This window comes from Theobroma cacao, chromosome 10, assembly GCF_053813885.1.
Source record: "Theobroma cacao isolate CCN51 chromosome 10, ASM5381388v1, whole genome shotgun sequence".
In the NCBI taxonomy this organism is placed as follows: domain Eukaryota; kingdom Viridiplantae; phylum Streptophyta; class Magnoliopsida; order Malvales; family Malvaceae; genus Theobroma; species Theobroma cacao.
This window is the reverse complement of record NC_142648.1, coordinates 1270283-1291631: the sequence shown is the minus strand read 5'-3', so window position 1 is coordinate 1291631 and position 21349 is coordinate 1270283. Positions and strand designations below refer to the sequence as shown.

The 21349-nt window shown below is 34.7% G+C and overlaps 1 protein-coding gene, 1 long non-coding RNA gene and 2 pseudogenes across 2 annotated transcripts; all 4 read left to right on the top strand.

The window, feature by feature from the left end:
• Positions 1-8059: 8059 nt before the first annotated feature.
• On the top strand, positions 8060-9904 carry LOC108663908 (putative 7-methylxanthine methyltransferase 4). The gene is made up of 4 exons (XM_018129798.2): positions 8060-8222; positions 8312-8707; positions 8793-9062; positions 9458-9904. Exons 1-4 carry the CDS (start codon positions 8148-8150, stop codon positions 9812-9814), a joined length of 1098 nt encoding a protein of 365 aa, XP_017985287.2. The 5' UTR covers positions 8060-8147; the 3' UTR covers positions 9815-9904.
• A 1297-nt stretch (positions 9905-11201) lies between these two features.
• On the top strand, positions 11202-13302 carry LOC18585928 (7-methylxanthine methyltransferase 1-like; annotated as a pseudogene).
• Positions 13303-16295: 2993 nt separating this feature from the next.
• On the top strand, positions 16296-18668 carry LOC148760231 (uncharacterized). The gene is made up of 3 exons (XR_016023161.1): positions 16296-16928; positions 17004-17282; positions 18457-18668. It is a non-coding gene; the product is annotated as an uncharacterized LOC148760231 (long non-coding RNA).
• Positions 18669-19592: 924 nt separating this feature from the next.
• On the top strand, positions 19593-20654 carry LOC148760230 (7-methylxanthine methyltransferase 1 pseudogene; annotated as a pseudogene).
• Positions 20655-21349: the final 695 nt, after the last annotated feature.

The window sequence follows — 21349 nt, the reverse complement described above, 5'->3', positions numbered from 1 at the left end:
TATATGCATGACGTGTTACCATATTTTACGTTATATGCATGGTGTGTTATAACATTTTATATTATATGCATGGCGTGTAACAACATAACTGACAAATTTTTGAACACGACATCTATTGTGTAAAATGATTGACAAATTTTTTTTTCAAAATTTCAGTTAGGTTCCAGTTGTGCGACTTGTGATAAGACACGGTGGTCAGTAGGTGGATGACATTTACAAGGGTGGTGAGTCACGAATGCTGGGGGTTAGGAGTGATTTGTCGTTTGCAGGCTTGATGAAGCTGGTTGAAGATGTTGTTGGGGTAAACTCAAAAATTGACGAGATTGAGTTACATGCATTGATCAGTACACCCGGAGAGCTATCACGGCCAATTATCAAGGACGATGAGGATGTTGCATTAATTCTTCTAGAACAGAGAAATGTTTCGGCTGTGTATGTCAGCATTAAGGGACGTCAAACAAATGTTATGTCACATGAAGAAGCTTAACAACATGATAATCAGGTCAATCAAAATGAGATTTACAATACTTCACATATACCACAGCATTTGATCCGTAACCCACAACAGTGGAAATTGAGGTATGCACAAGAGTTTGTGCAGTCTGATAAACAGACGACATTTATAGAACAGTTGGCTGCACAATTCCGATCAGGATGTGCATCAAACCAATTACTTGCTTTTGTTCAACAAATGCAACGATTGGGTAAAACTGTAGAGTGTGTAATGCCATTGTCAAATGAGAATACGATACTTGAGGACAACACTATGAGATTGGAGGGTGACACTGTGACACTGGAGGATAATACTGCATTTAATGAGGGAAATGAGGATTTGTTCGCTGTCAGTGAAAATAGATTTTATGACAATTCAGATGATGTGCTTGAACAATGGTATGATGACAGTTCAGACGATAAATGGCTTTATGACAGTGGCATTCCAATTTGCAATAATGTTGAAGGTGAAACGGAACCTGTTGGAGATGGTGATGTAGGAGATGTTTAGTGTGATAACCCCATATACAATAACCCCATCACTGGTGAGAACGAGATTCGTTCCCTTGATACATTACTCGATGACAGTTATCAGGAAAGGAGAAATGCAGGGATATCTCGTACATGACTAACTGCAGGTGTAGAAAGGTTCTCCTTCCAAACAATTACCACTGAGGAGTCGACATGTGCTGATAATCGCTTGTACAAATGAAGAATGTTTTCGTCGAAGGTCGAGTTGAAACGAGCTTTGAGCATGTTGGTTCTAAAAGAAAAATTTACGATAAGAGTAAAAAGGTCATATAAAGGTTGTTATGAGGTTTGTTGCAAGGACAAGGCATGCAAGTTCAGTGTGCGTGCAACGAAGTTACTTGACAGAGGAGAATATTGACAAGTTCAGACATTCCACAAAGTACACACATGTACTGTTGATGGCTTGCAAGGGCGATTTCTAACTACGAGTGTGAAGATAATTTGTGAACTTATGTCACACAAGCTTCGGGCTCATAGAGTAGCATTGAGATCTAAGGATATAATTTGTGAGATGAGAGTTCAGTGGGGATTGGAATGCTTATATGGTAAGGCTTGGCAAGCGAAAGAGTATGCGGAAAGGCTTGTTTTCGGTCCCTCGGATGAGTCATTTCAACTACTACCCTCATATTTTTATATGTTGGAACAAGAAAATCCTAGCACAATGACTACAGTGGCTACTAATGAGAAAAAAAGATTCAAATATTATTTATGGTCATACGGGGCTTGTATTTGGGGGTTTAGGGATATAATGCGTCCTACGATTGTAATTGATGCAACACATCTGAAAGGCAGATTCAAAGGTGCTTTGTTTGTCGTTGTATGCAAAGATACGAACGAGTACGTATATCTAGTTGCACTTAGCATCGGCCATGTTGAGGACGAAGACTCATGGACGTGGTTTCTTAGCAAGCTACGTGATGCGGTTGGTTGTCTTGAAAATACTATGTTCATTTCTGATCAGCATCTCGACATTAAAAAAGCAATCCAAAATGCTTACCCAGAAGCGCACCACGGTTTATGTGGTTACCACTTGAAAAAAAACTTTAAAAACAAGTTCAAGCGCGATGACCTTTCTATGCTTTTCACCTTGCTCGAGATTGCTATAAGGTTTTCGATTTCAACAGACATATGAACCAGCTCAAGCAGATTCACGTGGGAGCCCATGCTGACCTTATAAGAATAGGGTCTGAGAGATGGGCACGTGCATGTTCACCGGTAAGGCGATACCAAATGATGACATTCAACATTGCAGAATGTATTAACTCATGCTTGAAGCATGCAAGACAAATGCCAATCATTATTTTGATCGAGTTCATCAGAGACATGTTCCAGCGTTGGTTCCATGACTGGTACGAGGAGGTCGTAAAGGTGACCACGCCCTTAGCCTTTGGGTTGCCAGGTAGTTGAGCAAACGGTTCAATTATGCACATCGCTTTGTAGTTAAGCCTATCAATCGAGTGGAGTTCGAAGTTAAAGACGGGAAGATGGACAAACTTGTAAACTTGTCCAAAAAAACGTGTTCATGTTGTGAGTTTCAAACAGATTTACTGCCATGCAGCCATGCCATTGTAGCAATAAGGTTAGAAGATCTTTATTTCTTATTTGAACCCTAATTGACATAACATTTATATTGTGCCTGAAGATTGAGTTTATTGTATTTTTCAGTAAATGCAAACGTGAAGCCATTGAATTCTACGTTGACTACTACAAGACAACCATTTTGGTAGAGGGTTATTCAGGATCCATTCACCCGATAGGGCATCCTAGTGAGTGGGACATCCCCCCTCATGTGAAACAAATTATCGTCTTGCCACCACCTTGGTGAGGCCAAGCTGAAAGACCTAGGAGGAGAAGGATTCCATCGGTTGGTGAAGGCAGTCGAGCACGAAGATATTCGCAATTCAATATGTATGGGCATAATAAACAAAATTGCCCATCCCTATTTGCAGTTCCATCCACAAATTCGGCACCATCTCCAAGTCAATCGGTGCCTCCACGAGTGCGCCGACCCAAAACATGTTCAAGTTGCAGACAAACAGATCACACACACAATAACTATCAAATACGAAAGACAATGTTTGAAAATGTAGGGTGCGTTGTGGATGAAGACAGCTTGTCTTCCTAACTAAATGTGTAACCCATGTGCAATACCTTTCTCATAATTTTCTCTTGTAGTATCTTACATTCATTCATATTTTTTAGTGTTTGTTAGTTTCCTCTTGTAGATGAGTCTTTATTTTTTTTAATTAATTTTATAGATATATTATTTAAGTATTCATTTCATTTTGTTCGTAGTTTTGAACATTGAACAGACTTGCAAAGTCCCTATACTGTTACCCCATTTCTCATATTTTATTAGCACTTGTATTAAACAATTAATGATTTGATTTAATTCCTTTCTATTTCATTTGATTTAACCTTTTATGTTCTTACACTCAAATCTCCTAAGAGATATAAAATTAAATTAATTCATCTAAATTATTTTAAGCTAATAAAAAAATGCCACGTGGCAGTTTTGATCATCTGGTGTGGGGGTTGAGATTAGGCTGTAATTGGTAGATGTGAATGACATCTTGTGGTGACACGCTGAGTGAGAGCAGATGCTTGTGGTGACACACTAAGTGCATGCAGACTTATGGCATGACATGCTGACTTGTAGTAGTCTTGGGTGACACGGCACGGGCCAATTGTGGTGACACACTGACTGAATGGAAACTTATGGTGTGACACACTGACTTGTTGCAGTCTTGTGGGGTGACACGGCATGGGCAAATTGGGGTGACATGCTGAGTGCATGCAAACTTATGGCGTGACACGCTGACTTGTTGCAGTCTTGTGGGGTGACACGGCACGGCCAATTGTGGTGACACGCTGAGTGAATGCAAACTTATGGCGTGACACACTAACTTGTTGCAGTCTTGTGGGGTGACACAGCACGGGCCAATTGTGGTGACATGCTGAGTGCATGCAAACTTCTGGTGTGACACGCTGACTTATTACAGTCTTGTGGGGTGACACGCCATGCCCCACTAGGGTGACACGCCACGTGGTTGCAGTATTAATTTTAAAATTTACATTTGCTTCTGATATTTATAGGCACTGTGTTTGAATTGATAAAGAAGAAGTAATGGGAAAGTAATGTATAAAATGTACGAATATTAAAATGAATAAAATTAATTAGATATACAAAAAAATTATGTACATACAAGGCCGATATGTTTAGGGTTCGCTCTCACAACTGTTGAAAAAAATTTCTAGAGCGTATTGCGACGCATATTTGCAATCATAGTCTGCTTAACTATGATATTTTTTGATTACAAAATATCGTCAATGATAGAAATTAAAGTGTTACTCAATAAACATATACATAAATGTTGAACACAAATCGTTACAACCGTTCTTATTGGCCGTTCACGGCCATTGCCATGGTCGTCCCCTTCTTCTATCAACTCAGGGCCCGACAGCTCATCCATTAAAGCAACGACGGTGCGCCTCCACTTCATGCCACTAGTGTCTCTATTTTCTTTTAAATTTTTCCTATTTTCCCAAGCTTCTAAGCCCTAGTCTGGTCGATCCTCCAAGTACCCTATTGGCATGTACTCGTGGCCCTCAGAAAACGGGACATCAGTGTCCACAAAATACTCCCGACTGGCCTCATCTGGGGTGGGCTCAAAAGTCTCAACTGCCCATAACTGCAAAATAGGGATTGTGATTAAATTTTAGGCATAATTATTATACAAATGCATAACAGAAATTAGTAGCTGTTCACTCACCTGCTCAGATGACTTCAACTTCTCTACTGTTTTGTAGAAGTCTTTCGGCTTCCGAATGCATTGTCGTCTGCACATACGTTGGTAGACGTCCTTCGGAACAGAGGGGGCAACTATTTTTTGAAATGCCGAAATTACCTCCATTGCCCAAAACTGCAAGTCAAATGTAACATTATCACATCGTAAATGATAAACGAGTGCAACCACAAATTTTTATGTCAAAACGAAAAGGATAAATGTTTAGTGACACTACTTATATCACCCACGCGAATTTGTAAATGTTGTACCGTAAACGAGTAGCCTTCTGCGAGTTTGAGGTAGGCACTTCGAACCCCTTCAAAAGGTAGTCCTCGATCAGCCTCCAAACATAGTGACCCCATGGAAAGGCAATCCAAGCGTCGATGTCCTCCACCAATGACAATAGCCAAGGCGTCACCCCGTCTACGGTAGTCTTGACCAAATAAAATGTTATTCGCGACCAAGACAAGTGCCATCTTGGTTGAGTCGCTTGGTCGCAGAAAGTTGCCTTCGTTAAAAGTATCAAGCAACGCCTGCAACTTAATGCTCTGCTACCCATTCCAGTATCTGGCATGAATTCAATCCGCAACAATCTCGTATGGTCATCTGAACACATCGAGCATTGGACCAAACTTCAATCCGGTGATAAGGCAGAACTCTTGCTTTGATATCCACCCCTTGCTCTTGCCAATGGCAAACCATAGCTCATGCTCCATTGCCTCTGTCTCATTGATTCGACGAATCATGATGTTATGCCAGAGACTAGCGCTGAAGTAGCCTTGTAGATATACGTCCAGCATCTTTTCGAAACATGTACGCTTCACTGCATCGTACTCCCCTTTCTCTTAGAGAGTCTTGTTGATGTAATGCAGTTGCGACCACTTACAGTGGGTGTTGATAGCGACATTGAATGCCCACTTTTCCCTCGACACAAGAAGCAAACTATCAAGATCCTCATATTGACTGGGCTGCACTTGTAAAATATGGCACACATGCACGAGTGAGTTAACACATAATGTGGAAACAAGGTATACTGAAGAAAGAAATAAATGTTGTTACACACCATGCATATCAAGTAAAATGTCATAACACGTCAAACATATCAAGTCAAATGTTGTGACACGTCAATCACTGTAATTACTGACTCGTTACACTAATAGCCGTGACACGGTAAAACCATAAAAAATCAGTTAACTCACAACACGCCAAGAACAGCCGTGACACGCTAAAAATCCAAAAATCCAGTTAACCCACAACACTCCAAGAATAGCCGTGACACGCTAAAAACCTAAAAAACCAGTTAACCCACAACACACCAGGAATAGCCGTGACACGCCAAAAACCAAAAAATCCAGTTAATTAACTACACGTCAGGAACAGTTGTGACACGCTAAAAACCCAAAAAATCAATTAACCCACAACACGCCAGGTACAGCCGTGACACGCAAAAAACCCAAAAATTTAGTTAACTGACAACACACCAGGAACAGCCGTGACACGCTAGGAACAGCCGTGACACGCTAAAAATTCAAAAAACCAGTTAACCCATAATAAGACAGGAACAGTCATGACACATCAAAAACCCATATATATATATATATATGTATATATATATAAATTTTTGTCAGTTGCCCATTTGATGTTTGTAGTATAATAATTTTTAAGTTAACAAAAATTTTTGCTAAGATGATATGGATATTCTTGGTAAGAAACAAATCAAATGTATCTATATATATAAATTTTTGTCAATTGCCCATTTGATGTTTGTAGTGTAAAATATGTTATCCTTATAATCAAATAAAATTAAATTAAATACTATTACATAAAAAATAAAATTAAAAAAACTCTTAATCCCATGAATTGATAAAACCCACTTAATCAAATTTTTTGTTCAATTTAATTGACTTAATCAAATTAACATATAACAGAATTAACCGAATTTATAGAGTAATTCAACTTTTGTCCAAATTTTTCTCATACCGGTACGATGATGTCTGGAGATAAAGTTTCCCAAAGAAAACGATGGGACAAGCCGTACAAAAAAAGAACAGATGACGTTAAGCCCACGTGGTGAAATTGTTTTGCATGATGAGCTGGAAGCATTGAAAGATGTCTGAAGCAAGGACGGCCATATCAAAAGGCGTGCCGGTGTTGGTCTTTCACACCATCAATACAGAGAAAAACATCGGAGGCCGCGAAGGAAATACTTATATAGGAATTTTAATTATATATGAATTTTATTATAGGACAAAAATCTTTCCCCTCGTTCCTGTCTTACATATGAATTTTAATTGTCTAATTAATGCCTATAGTGTAAAACATGTTATCTTGTAATTTATTTTTTAAAAAGCATGAATTTCATAAGTATAAACATGTACATATCCTGCAATTAAATAAAGAATAAATTAAATACTATTAATAAATAATAATAATAAAATTAAAAACTTATTTTTTTTTTCATCGTTCCATCTTTCAATCATGGTTTTTCTCTTTAGAAATGGTGTTGGTTTCAATCATGATTTTTAATTGTATTTTTTTCAATCCTCCCAGCTCATCATGCAAAACAATTCCACAACCTGGGCTTAACATCATCTTTCCTTTTTGACAAATGTCTTCACCAAGGAAGTCTATTGAGAAATGTCAGGATATTACACAATCAATTTAGATTTGCAGACAGAAACAAAATAAAGTATGTTATCCCTGTTACTAAATAAAAGTAAGTGACAGGCTATTACACAATCAATCAACCTAAATCTGCCCATGTTGTAAGCATTACATATGCCCATTAATGTAAGTCTTACATATACCTTAACAACACCTATCCACAGATAGAGATAACCACACATCAACACAGTATAAAGTACCACAACATATGACGAATCTATTGAAGCCATTAGTCTGCTCCAATTTCTTCTCGGATCATATCGATGCAACACATAGGATCTCTCTTGCCACCCCTCTGCAAGGCAGCCCAAACACTGGCTGTACTCATCCAACACTGTCCTAATGTTAATTATTTTTGCAAAGAATATTCCCTTCACCTCTTTTACACATAAGTGTATTTTTAAACCTTAATTTGTTTTCGTAAATTATAATTCATCCTATTGAAAGAAACTAAGTCAAGTTTAAAATTATATTAGAAAATATGAATTTAATTAAATTGTCAATCACACTTAAACAAAAAAAAAATTAATCACAACTTTTATTTAGTTACAGTGATAACATACTTTTATTTAGTTATATAAACCACACAAAGCAAGATAGTTTTCAAGTGCTTGGGAGAATTCCAAAGAAATAAAGTTACTTTAGATTCCAACAGAGAAAAAAAAAATAGCAATGGAGGTGAAGGATATAGTATTCATGAACAAAGGAGATGGAGAAAACAGCTATGTCAAGAGTGCAGGATTGACGGTCTCCACATGATCCTACCCCTCTCTATCTCTCTCTCACTCTCTCTTTACTTGTTTATTAATCATTTTACGAACTTTGCTTCAATGCAGCTAAAAGTGATAGCCAAAACCCAGCTGATGGTGCAAAAGGCAGTTCAATCTCTCTTCAAAGGAACTCATTCAGCCCCACTTCAAGTTGTTAACGTGGCTGACCTGGGGTGTGCTTTAGGTCCCCAACCTCTTGAATCCATGTCAATAGTGATAGAGAGCATCGTGGAAAAATGCGGTGAATTGGGATGCGAAATGCCAGAAATCCAGTTTCACTTGAATGATTTAGCCGGCAACGATTTCAACACACTGTTCAAAGGGTTATCCGTCGTTCAAGAGAAATATAAGAATGTTTCATGGTTTGCTATGGGTGCTCCTGGTTCCTTCCATGGCCGGCTTTTCCCTCGAAACTCCATGCATCTTGTGCATTCCTGTTACAGCGTACACTGGCTCTCCAAGGTGTGCCATTTTTTCTTTAATTTATTAGTATACTTTTCGCATAATACATCAACCTTGTATGATTGACTTCGGACGAATTTCCAAGGCACCAAAAATCACAAGCGAAGAAGGGTTACCATTGAACAAGGGGAAGATCTACATGTCTAAAACCAGCCCTCCTGCTGTAAAAGAGGCATATCTTTCCCAGTTTGAAGAAGACTTCTCTTCAGTCTTGAGATTTCGATCTCCAGAGCTGGCACCTGACGGCCGTATGGTCTTGATTCTGAATGGACGGCAATCTGCAGATCCCACAGAGAAAGACATCTGCTACCTTTGGGATCTTCTAGCTGAGGCCTTATCCTACTTGGTTTCAGAGGTGAAATACCAAAATTTTCACCTAATCTATGGCTAATTAAGTTCTTTCATTATAATTGCAGAGATATATATAATTAAGTATCAAAAGAGGGTCAAATGTTTTGATTAGGATTAACTACACATTTGATATCCGAACAATGATCAAATATTTAATTTAGTATTTGAAATTTAAAATTTCGTGATTAGATGCTTGATTTTATTTTCGTTAAATAATTTTTAATTAAAATTAATCTTGTTAGTTAAATAAATATTGTGATAAAAAAATACTAGTTAATAAGAACACGTCCAATATATAATCTACTTAACGAAATGTAATTCGGATAGCAAAAATGTAATTAACCTTCATGATTATTATATTTACTTAATTTTGATTTCAGTTTTGGTCCATACATATAGGGATTGATTGATGAAGAGAAATTAGACTCCTTCAATGTACCCTACTACAATCCCTCTCAAGAAGAAGTTGAGCGTGTGATAGACAAGGAAGGTTCCTTCACAACTGAGTTTAGTGACACGGTTGTGCTGGAGATTGGAGGTAAGAATGCATGGTCCGACCCAGGATTAAGAATTAAAGGCTACAGATGCTTTTCAGAGCCCGTTTTGTCTCACCAGTTCGGAGAAGAAGTGATGGATAAGCTATTTGATAAGGCCGAAGAGATTCTAGCTGAAGATTACAAGCAGGGAAAAGAAGCAACCAAGAACATTAGCATTGTTGTTGTGCTGAAAAAGAAAACAAATCAGACTTGGACTTAATTTCTGGGTCATTCAGCAAATTACATTGCAGAAAAGAATAAAAAGTAATGGGAGAAATAATAGTATGACATGAATGTATCTTGAGACTTAGTTTTTCTTCATACTAAGATGCCAAGAGGCTTTATTTTTAAGTATAATAATTTTTAAGATGACAAAAATCTCATAAAAATCGATGGCTCAAAATGTTTTATTTTTATTAAATCTAATAGAAAATAACAACTCAAAATGTTTTGTTTTCATCAAATTTTATAGAAAACGATGACTCAAAATATTTTGTTTTTAAGATGACAAAAATTTTTAATTTCATAGAAAAATGGCCAATTGCTTTATTTTCAAGTATAATAATTTTTAAGATGACAAAAATTTTTGCTAAGATAACATGGATATTCTTGCTAAAAAAAATCAAATGTATCCATATATATAAATTTTTGTCAATTGCCCATTTGATGTTTATAGTATAAAATATGTTATCTATATAATCAAATAAAAATTAAATTAAATACTATTACTTAAAAAAATAAAATTAGAAAAACTCTTAATCTCATGAATTGATAAAATTATGATACCTAACATCACACATCTAATGTGAATGTGATTGTTAAAACTTATATAACAATCTAAGCCCACCATTACTAACAATTTGAGCTTAAATTTTTGAGAGTCATGTGGTTTAAGTCAAATAAATGCTGGGTCAGTGGTTGGGCTTGAATCCTTAAAAATACTCACTTAATCGAACCTTTTGTTCGATTTAATTGACTTAACCAAATTAGCATATAACAGAATTAACCGAATTTTTAGATTAATTCGACCTTTGTCCAAATTCTGCTCACACCAGTACGATGATGTCGGCAGATAAAGTTTCCCAAAGAAAACGACGGGACAAGCCGTACAAAAAAAAGGACAGATGACGTTAAGCCCACGTGGTGAAATTGTTTTGCATGATCAGCTGGAAGCATTGAAAGATGTCTGAAGCAAGGACGGCCATATCAAAAGGCGTGCCGGTGTTGGTCTTCCACACCATCAATACAGAGAAAAACATCCAATGCCATGAAGGAAATACTTATATAGGAATTTTAATTATATATGAATTTTTTTACAGGACAAAAATCTTTCCCCTCGTTCCTGTCTTACATATGAATTTTAATTGTCTAATTAATGCCTATAGTGTAAACATGTTATCTTGTAATTTATTCTTTAAAAAGCATGAATTTCATAAGTATAAACGTGTACATATCCTGCAATTAAATAAAGAATAAATTAAATACTATGTATAAATAATAATAATAATAATAATAAATTTCTCTTTAGAAATGGTGTTGGTTTCAATCATGATTTTTAATTTTATTTTTTTCAATCCTCCCAGCTCATCATGCAAAACAATTCCACAACCTGGGCTTAACAATACAGAGACAAGCAATATTAAAAAGCGTACCAGTGTCAGGATATCACGTAATCAATACAGAGACAAGCAAAGCAATGGCGAGTTGCTTTGTGCTAGTAATTATGTAACCACACAAAGCAAGATAGTTTTCAAGCACTTGAGAGAATTCCAGAGAAATACAGTTCTTTAGATTCCAACAGAGAGGAAAAAAAAAATTAACAATGGAGGTGAAGGATATGGTGTTCATGAACAAAGGAGATGGAGAAAACAGCTATGTCCAGAGTGCAGGATTGACGGTCTTTTCCCTTTCCTTCTTCTTCTTCTTCTTTTTCTTCTTTTTTATATGTTTTCAAGTTTTATATTTGTTAAATGCAGGACAAGCTGGCAGCCGTGGCACAGCCGATGGTTTACAAGGTAGTCGAGTCTGTGTTGAAAGAAAAGTTCTGTTCGAGCCCCGGCGAAGTACTTTTCAACGTGGCTGACTTGGGTTGTTCTTCGGGTCCCAACACTTTCACGGTGATGTCGACGGTGTTAGAGAGCGTGGCGAAGAATTGCGGTGGATCGGAATGCCAGATGTCGGAAATCCAGTTTTACCTGAATGATTTGGTGGGGAATGATTTTAACACACTGTTCAAAGGGTTGTCTGTCATTCAAGAAAAAATATAAGGATGTTCCACGGTTTGCCATGGGTGCTCCTGGTTCCTTTTATGACAGGCTTTTCCCTCGGAACTCCATGCATCTTGTGCATTCGTCTTATGGGATACATTGGCTCTCTAAGGTGAGATTTTTTATAGTTTTTCTGATAAAAGCATCTTTAGGTTTAATGAGATTTGATGAGCGTCGGATACATTCATATTTTTAACACGAATATTTTTGTTTGAATTCTTTCTATATTTAGAGGGATCAGAAAATTCATACTTATAACTATTATTTACATATAAATATAAGTATTTCAAAAGATAAAAAAAATCACTAACAACATAGTTATTATTTTAAACTAATTTGATTCAGAATGAGTATCACCATACGATTATCTAATTTATTTTATATATTTAAGGGTCAGACTTCTATACTTATAACTATCATATATATGTTGAATTTTACAATTATCAACTTAATTTGTTTGTTAAAAAGGTTATTTACAGCATTATATATTCATGAATTACCCTAAATATATACTTTTAACTTAATACAAATAGAAATTTGGGTATAATTCATGGAATGCATTTTGACTAATCATTTGGAACCCATGATAAAGGCACCAAAAATCACATGTGAAAGAGGGTTACCACTAAACAAGGGGAGTATCCACATATCAGAAACCAGCCCTCTTAAAGTAAGAAAGGCATACCTTTCTCAATTTCAAGAAGATTTCCTTTTGTTCTTGAAATGTCGATCACCAGAGATGGTACCTAACGGACGCATCCTCTTCACAATTAATGGAAGGAAATCTGGGGATCCCATAGGCAAAGAAAGTCTGTACCACTTTGAACTCCTATCCAGGGCCATATCTTACATGGTTTCGAAGGTGAAATATTATCAAATTTTATCCTTTTTTTTAATTATTATTCTATACATTGAAAGTAGAACTTTTTAATTTCACAAGTAAATTTATACATTTAAGATGTGTTTATTCATTGATCGAGTTACTTAACTTGACATAATATAATTCCAAGTGAATATAATCAAACAGGGATTGATTGATAAAGACAAATTAGATTCCTTCAATGCACCAACCTTCACTCCATCCCAAGAAGAAGTTGAGGATTTAGTGGAGAAAGAGGGTTCTTTCACCGTTGAGTTCATAGACACAATCAAAGTGGAGGTTGGGGAAGCATGGGCGAGTGCAGAATCGAGAGCCAAAAACGTGAGAGCATTTTCTGAACCATGGATCTCACACCAGTTTGGAGAGGAAATAATGGACAAGTTATATGAGAAGGTGACACAAATTGTGGTTGAAGATTACAAGTTGGGAAAACAAACAACCATGGTTGTCAATATTGTTGCTGTGCTGAAAAAGAAAGACATCTGACCCTGAAACTTGTGTCATTCAGGGTATTTGATAGTATATTGATTTGCCAAGGAATAAGGTGAAAATACCAATTGAATTTTATTATATTTATATCAATAATATTAATGTTTAAATAAAGTGAATTTTATTTTTTTATTCTTTGATGCTTGATGATTAAATAGAAATAATTTATTCAAATAGAAGTATAGAATAAATGTGAGAGTGAATATAGATAAGGAAATCCCTTTTGATGATTAAATCTAACCCTTCATTTATATATATGTATAAAAAAATTATGTGAGTGCATATATGTAATATAAACCCTTAAAAATATACTAATTTCAAAGTCAATTAAGTTAGTTAACCAATTTAAAAATTTTTTAACCAAAGTAAATAGATAAGATCGACTTAATCAAACCTTTTAACGAATTTAACTAAATCAATTAAATTAATCAAACTGGATGGGACATATAATACTAGAAAAGGAGAGATGATATTAAGCCCACAAGGTGAAATTGTTTGTGTCGTTTTGCATGATGAGCTGGGAGGGTTGAAAAATGTCTGACGAAGGAAGGCTATGTTAAAAAGCCCGCTAGTGTCAAGATATCACACAATCAATACAGAGAAAAACAATGGAGGTGAAGGAAATACTGTTATGGTTTCTTGAGATGAACTTAGGCTAAAAGTTCTGTTAAGTACATGAAAAATAGAAGCTAACAAAGAGCAAGAGAAAGTCGAGTATGATAACAAGGTTGTATACTGATTTGATTCATTAATGATAAACATAAAGCTTATATACAAAACATGCATGAAGGACACTTGTAAAACAGCAAAACAAGTGTTTAGCCTAATTACATGCACCTGAACACGTAAGGAACAGGGGTAACACAAGCATTTTTCATGACCAGTACAATGAAGCAAACGGATATAATATACAAAAGCAAACTTAATTAAAATGCTGTCCACGTGCTGAATACATACAAGTCTTAACTTCATAACACTCCTCTTTAAGACTTGTATCTAGCACATTCAGATTGCTTATGAGGAATTCAAGTCTTCGCTTAGGCAGTATCTTTGTCATTATATCTACTAACTGGTCTTTAGATGGACAGTACCGCACATTGACATTTCCCTGTTGTTCAGCATCCCTAATTGCATGGTGCTTAACTTGGATATGCTTTGTCTTACCATGAAAAACAGGATTTGGTTTGCTGCAGCAAGGTGAAAATTGGTAGGCTCCTTCATAAACCTCAATAACAAGCTGATTAGAAACATGATGTCAGGACGAGATGAGAAAGATCATTAAGTCTGCTACCACTCTTAGCAGAGAACCTCTCATTAACAGCAAGTGGAGTTGCAGATGGCTTACATTGATCCATGTGAAATCTTTTCAAGACTTCCATGATGTAACTCTTTTATGATAATATTATACCATCAACATTCTGCTTAATTTTGAGTTCCAAGAAGTAATTTATAGCCCCTATGTCAGTCATGTCAAATTCCTTAAACATTTTCTGCTTAAACTCATTCATGACAGCAACATCTCCTCCTGTAACCAACAAGTCATCCACATAAAGTGAGATAATCAAAGGAGATTTACCTTCAAGACTTACTACATAGAGTGTAGCTTCATTACAACTCTTAACAAAGCCTTACTGTGTCAAATAAGTGTCGATCTTGTTGTACCATGATCCGGGGGCTTGCTTCAAGCCATATAAGGCCTTATGCAGTTTGTAAACTTTATTCTGATCAGAAGCTAATTCAAAACCTTCAGGTGGTTGAACATAGATCTCTTCCTCAAGCATTCCTTTGAGAAATGCAGATTTAATGTCCAGATGACATACATTCCAACCCATAGCAGCTGAAAGTGCAAGCAACAGACGTAATGTATCATATCTAGCCACTAGAGCATGGGTCTCCAAGTAATCAACACTAGGAAGCTGATTGTATCCCTTCACAACCAGTGGAGCTTTGTATTTGTTGAGGCTCCCATTTAGATTAAGCTTCTTTTTAAAGATATACTTAACTCCAATTATGTTTTGATCAAGTGGTCAATCAACCAATGACCAGGTTCCACTCTTTTTAATCATTTGAAGCTCTTCCTTCATTACAAATATCCATTCTGGATGCTTAGCAGCTTCACTATATGAAGCAGGTTCAGCTACAGCAGTCAAGAACCTATGATATATTTCCTGAATGGATAGTGTACCTCTGATAGGTACTTCATCAATATTATCATCAGCATACACATCATTTCTGGGCTCTGCCAATATGTGAGAGGTGGAGCAATGACACGAAAGTATCTTGTGAAACTTTGTTTTCTCGGAACTAAGATGTCAAGTGATATTTTTTAATTTATATATATATTTGCTACAAATAAATTGAAAGTGACTTATTGAGAAAATTGGGTTTGGTAGAGATTTGTCTTCATATGACAGAATTAAATTTGATAATTCGTGTTTTGGTATCTTAAACTGTTTTGTGTAAATATGATATATGAATAATTATACGAGTAAATACGAAGATGACATAATTAATTAATCGTATCAAGATCTTAAACACATATACGAATATGTTTAATAAACGTATAGTATGACACGATACAATTAACACGTTTATTAAATATGTCAAGTTAAATATTATACGGTACAACACGATTAATATAATTAAAATTTATATAATTTATAATTTATTTATACAATTGATTCGATTAACACAATTAAAATGATTAAATTAAAATATGTACAAGTAAAATATAATTCTATTATTTAAATTTATAATAAAAAATTATAAATATCAAGTAAAATAAGGAGTATGAAGCATGTCCCCAAAGAAAAGGATGGCACAAGCCATACAACAAAAGGAGAGATGATATTAAGCCCCACGTAGTGAAATTGTTTGTGTCGTTTTGCATGATAAGTTGGGAGAATTGAAAAATGTTTCCACCAATATTAAAAATCGTGCCAGTGTCAGGATATCACATAATCACTAGAGAGAAAAGCAAAGCAATGGCGAGTTGCTTTGTGCTAGTTATTATATAAACCACACGAAGCAAGATGGTTTTTAAGTACTTGGGAGCATTCCAAGAAATACAGTTACTTTAGATTCCAAATGAGAGAAAAAAGAAATTATCAATGGAGGTGAAGGATATGGTCTTCATGAACAAAGGAGATGGAGAAAAACAGCTATGTCAAGATCGTGCAGGATTGATGGTCTCGACATGATCTTACCCTCTCTCTTTTGGATATGTTTACAAGTAATTTACTTGTTTACTTTTGCTATGGAAAGCTTGAGATTCTACTCAGTTCACAAATTTATCTTTAAATTGCAGCTAAAAGTGGCAGCCATAACCAAAACAAACAAGTAAATTACTTGTAAACATGTCCAAAAGAGAGAGGGTAGGATCATGTCGAGACCGTCAATCCTGCATTCTTAACATAGCAATTTTCTCCTCTCCTTTGTTCAGAGTATTTCCTTCACCTAAATTGATATTCTTTTTTTTCTCTGTTTGCAATCCAAAATGAGATGGGATTCTGTTAAATTATACTTAAAATATATATTTTTTGTTTATTTCTTTAAATAGCTATGTCAAGAGCTCGCTCCTAGTGGCCGTATGGTCTTGATGTTTAATGGACGGCAAACTGCCGATCCCGCAAACAAAGATAGCTGCTACAAATGGGATCTTCTTCCATGCCGAGGCCTTATCCTCCCTGGTTTCACAGGTAAAATGCCAAATTTTCACTTCTTTTTCAGTCAATAACGTTTGATTGTTTACTCAATTACCTGGCCATTTGTAGTTGTAGGGATTGATTGATGAAGAAAAATTAGGGTTCCTTCAATATACCCTACTACAATCCCTCCCAAGAAGAAGTTGAGTACTTGGCAGGCAAGGAAGGTTCTTTGACAACCGAGTTCATTGACACAATTGCACTGGGGATTGGGTGTCAAAATGGATGGTCGAGCCTAGAATCAAGAATCAAAGGCCACAGATGCTTTTCGGAGCCCATTTTGTCACATCAGTTCGGGGAGGAGGTGATGGACAAGCTATACGACAAGGCCACACACAAGGGCGGAGGGTAATGCAACAAAAAGGCTCCCCAAATATTTTAAAAATTATTATTATTATTATATATATATATATATATAAATGGCTTCTCCAAAAATTTTTAGAATTATTTATTTATATATATGTTTTAATGGTCCCTTCAAAAACTTATGGAATTATTTATTTACTATATATTTTTAATGGTTCTCTCAAAATAATATTTTATTTTATTATTAATATAAATAAAAAATAATAAAATGACCTCATAAACCTTACTTAACTTTACCCTAATTTAAGTTTCTTCACACCTCTTTTTCCCTCTTTCTTTTTCTCTTTTGTCATTTTATTTTTATTTTAATCTATTCTCTGTAACTCACCATTAAAACACATTTCATTATTCAAAAGAAATTTATGAGCTTCTGAGTGTAGATAAAGAATGATGGAAACCACTCACCATCATTGTGTGAAATTAAGAAGTGGTAAAATTTTCTTTTATCTCTTTTTTTACTTATATTATTTAATTATTTATATATTTAACCATTGTGTAAAATCTTATATATCGTATTTAACTATTTATATTTTATACATTATAGTTTTATATTTAGTATTCTAAATTTAGATAGAAATAAAATTAGAATATTGGATGTTGGCTATACATTGATTAGTATCTGATCTTAGGTTTTTTGATGTTAGTGGTCTCATGTCTTGCACTTCTTTTGGTCGTTGGGTGTTTTTGTTCTCTTTGAGCCGCTATCAAGTTTTTCGAGTGTTTTTTTCATGTAATTGTATAAGTTTTCGAGTAGTTTAGGAGTCTTTGGTCAATAAGAGATTCAATAAAAACACTTTTCACAAAAAAAAAAAGATTTGATTAAAGTACGAGTAAGTTCTAAATAATTTTCCTACACTTGAGTCATCAAGCCTCAATACTTCAAATTATGAAAAAGAGTAATATGAATCAAAGTGTCTTAGGTTCAATCTTGAAGAAATAGATGCTTTTCAAGTAAAATTTGATACTTGTAAAACTGCTGTAAGTTTTTCTTTTCTTATTTCTTTGATTTATATGTTATATAAAATTATTATTTATTATGAATCTTTTGATTATTTTTTAAGTTCAACATATTAGTTTTAAAAATTTTTAATCCTTAAACCTTTCTCATTTTTAACCTCCCAATAAAAGTTGGCTAACTCTGTCTCTAACCACATAGATTCTTGTGGAGGATTTCTCGCATGGAAAAGAAGCAACCAAGACTATTAGCATTGCTGTTGTGCTGAAAAAGAAAGAACTCTGACTTGAAGCTGGCAAAGAATCAGAACCAATGGCATAAATAATAGTATGAATTTGCTGTAAGGAATAAGGAGAAATGTCAATTGACCATGTATAAGTCTTTAGATTAAGTAGAGCTATGACATGAAAGAATCTTGAAACTTTGTTTTTCTTGATACTAAGATGCCAAGTGGCATTTTTAATATATATATATATATATAATTATAATCATCAATTTTTTATAAATAAATTGAAAATGATTAGTTGGGGAAATTGGGTTTTGTAGAAATTTGTATTGTGATATAGCAGAACCTAAAACTATTTAATTTTGGCATATGCTTGCTGTAAATTGGCCTGCACCAAAATGAATTGGGCTAAACGTGAGTTCTTTTTATTGGTTCCATTAATTTTGTGGTATTTGATGCTTAATTGGGCAAACCACCCGTAATTAGATGCTTTAGGTTAGCCTTTCTATGGCCTTATTGACTTTTAAAAAATGAATAAACTTTATGCAAAAAGAACCTTTCATGGAATTTGGAATCCACCAATCCAAGCAATTATCTTTCCTATTTTATACTTTTTACCTTTCAATATTGATAATTAATGAATGTCACTATTTGATAGAGATTTGTAAATGTGAAAAGGTAAGGTAAATAGTATATATATATATATATATATATATGAGTTATTGTTCACGAATATTTTAAAAAATTTTATATTACGTAATATATTTTGTCAACGTATTAAAATATATAATTGTGAATCAATATAATTGATATAATAATATTATTATAAATTTTCCACTGAAGATTAAAATCACTGTTGTGAGATCTTCGTTTTCTTTGTTAAGTTCTCACTTCTTGTTCTTATGATCTTTATGTGGAATTGTTAATAGTCAGGAGGTCTTAAGTCTTTTGTCCCAGCTCCCTCCCTTTGGGCTGCAGTTCTTTTTGTAATTATCTCATTATCAATAAAATTTATTGAATTGTTGAGAAAAAAATTATTATTATAAATAATAATATAATTAACTTTAAAAAATGCCATTCCATAACCAAACCCTTTCAAAATCAAATAATAATGAATGCCATTATTTACTTAGAGCCAACAAAGACAGCTTTTGACAATATTGTAAATGTGATTTCACCCCTTTTCCATCCCTTTGAGAGAAAAAGGCATATCAATGTGAAGAAATCTTGATTTACATAAAAAAATTATAATATCATAAATATCATAATATTTACAATTAAAAATTATAAATATCATAATATTTATTAAATATAATAAATTTCAATATCAATAAATATAAATCATCATAAAAATATTAATATTTATATGAATCAATAAATAAGTATTAACCACATATCAGAAATCAACCCTCGTGCAGTCTCTAAGGCATACCTTTCCCAGTTTCAAGTGGACTTCCTTTTGTTCTTGAAATGTTGATCTGCAGAGATGGTACCTAACGGATGCATCCTCTTCATAATTAATGGAAGGAAACTTGGGATCCCATAGGCAAAGAAAGCATCTACCACTTTGAAGTCCTATCCAAGAACATACCTTACCTGATTTCAAAGGTGAAATCTTACTAAATTTTATCTTTTCTTTTAATTATTATTCTATACATCGAGACTTGAATTTTTTAATTTCACAAATGGATTTATACAACTAAGATATGCTTATTTATTGATCGAGTTACTTAATTTGACATAAACTAAATCCTAGTGAATAGAATCAGTAAGGACTGATTGATGGGGAGAAATTAGATTCCTTCAATGCCAACCATCACTCCATCCCAAGAAGAAGATTAGGATTTAGTGGAGAAAGAGGGTTCTTTCACAGTTGAGTTCATAGACACAATCGAATTGGAGCTTGGAGGTGCATGGGCTAGTCTAGAAGTGAGAGCTAAAAACGTGAGAGCATTTTCTGAGCCATCGATCTCATACCAATTTGGAGAAAAAGTAATGGACGAGTTACATGATAAGGTGACAAAGATTCTAGTCGAGGATTACAAGCTGGGAAAACAAGCAACCATGAATGTAAGTATTGTTGCTGTGCTAAAAGAGAAAGACATTCGACCCTGAAACTTGTGTCATTCAGGGAATTAGATAGTAGTTTTAGTTTGCTAAGGAATAAGGTGAAACTGCCAAGTTGAGCCTGGCTTGGTTACATATTTTGATCAGGCAAAACACATGTACTAACCTATGATGTTGTTATGTTAGTGGTTATTATCATGGACTGCAAGCTTAAATGGAGCAAGTGTTGAAGGGTGTGGACAGTTGTAGCCTGTGCTATTCGAAGTGAAGGAGCTACTGGTAGGAGTACAAAGCAGGACAAAAATCTCCTGCCCCCTCCTTTATTGTCCCATATATAAATGTTAACCAAGTGTTTACTTGATGCCTGTAGAGTAAAATATGTTATTCTGTAACTAAATAAAAAGTAAATTAAACAATATTAATAATAAAATAATAATAAAATTAAAAACTCTTCAGCCCATCACTCATTTTTTTCATGCTTCCATCTTTCTCTTTGTAAATGGTGTCGGTTTCAATCATGATTTTTAATGTTATTTTCTTCAATCCTCCCAGCTCATCATGCAAAACAATTCCAGATCGTGGGCTTAATATCATCTTTCCTGTTTTGGAATGCGTTGTCCCATCTTTTTCTTTGGGAACCGTTTCGGATGAGCTGGGAGGATTGAAAAAAATGCCTTCACCTATTGCAAGATGTCAGGATATTACACAATCAATTTAGATTTGCAGACAGAGGAACAAAATAAAGTATGTTATCCCTGTAACTAAATAAGGCTGAATACGTGATGGGATGAAGATTCGTGT

Bases quoted from the DNA above. Each gene is read 5' to 3' on its own strand.
- LOC108663908 (XM_018129798.2), top strand. From the start codon at position 8,148: ATGGAGGTGAAGGATATAGTATTCATGAACAAAGGAGATGGAGAAAAC. The intron at 8,223-8,311 runs GTCTCCACATGA...GCTTCAATGCAG, and splicing joins TCAAGAGTGCAGGATTGACG to CTAAAAGTGATAGCCAAAAC. The intron at 8,708-8,792 runs GTGTGCCATTTT...CGAATTTCCAAG, and splicing joins GCGTACACTGGCTCTCCAAG to GCACCAAAAATCACAAGCGA.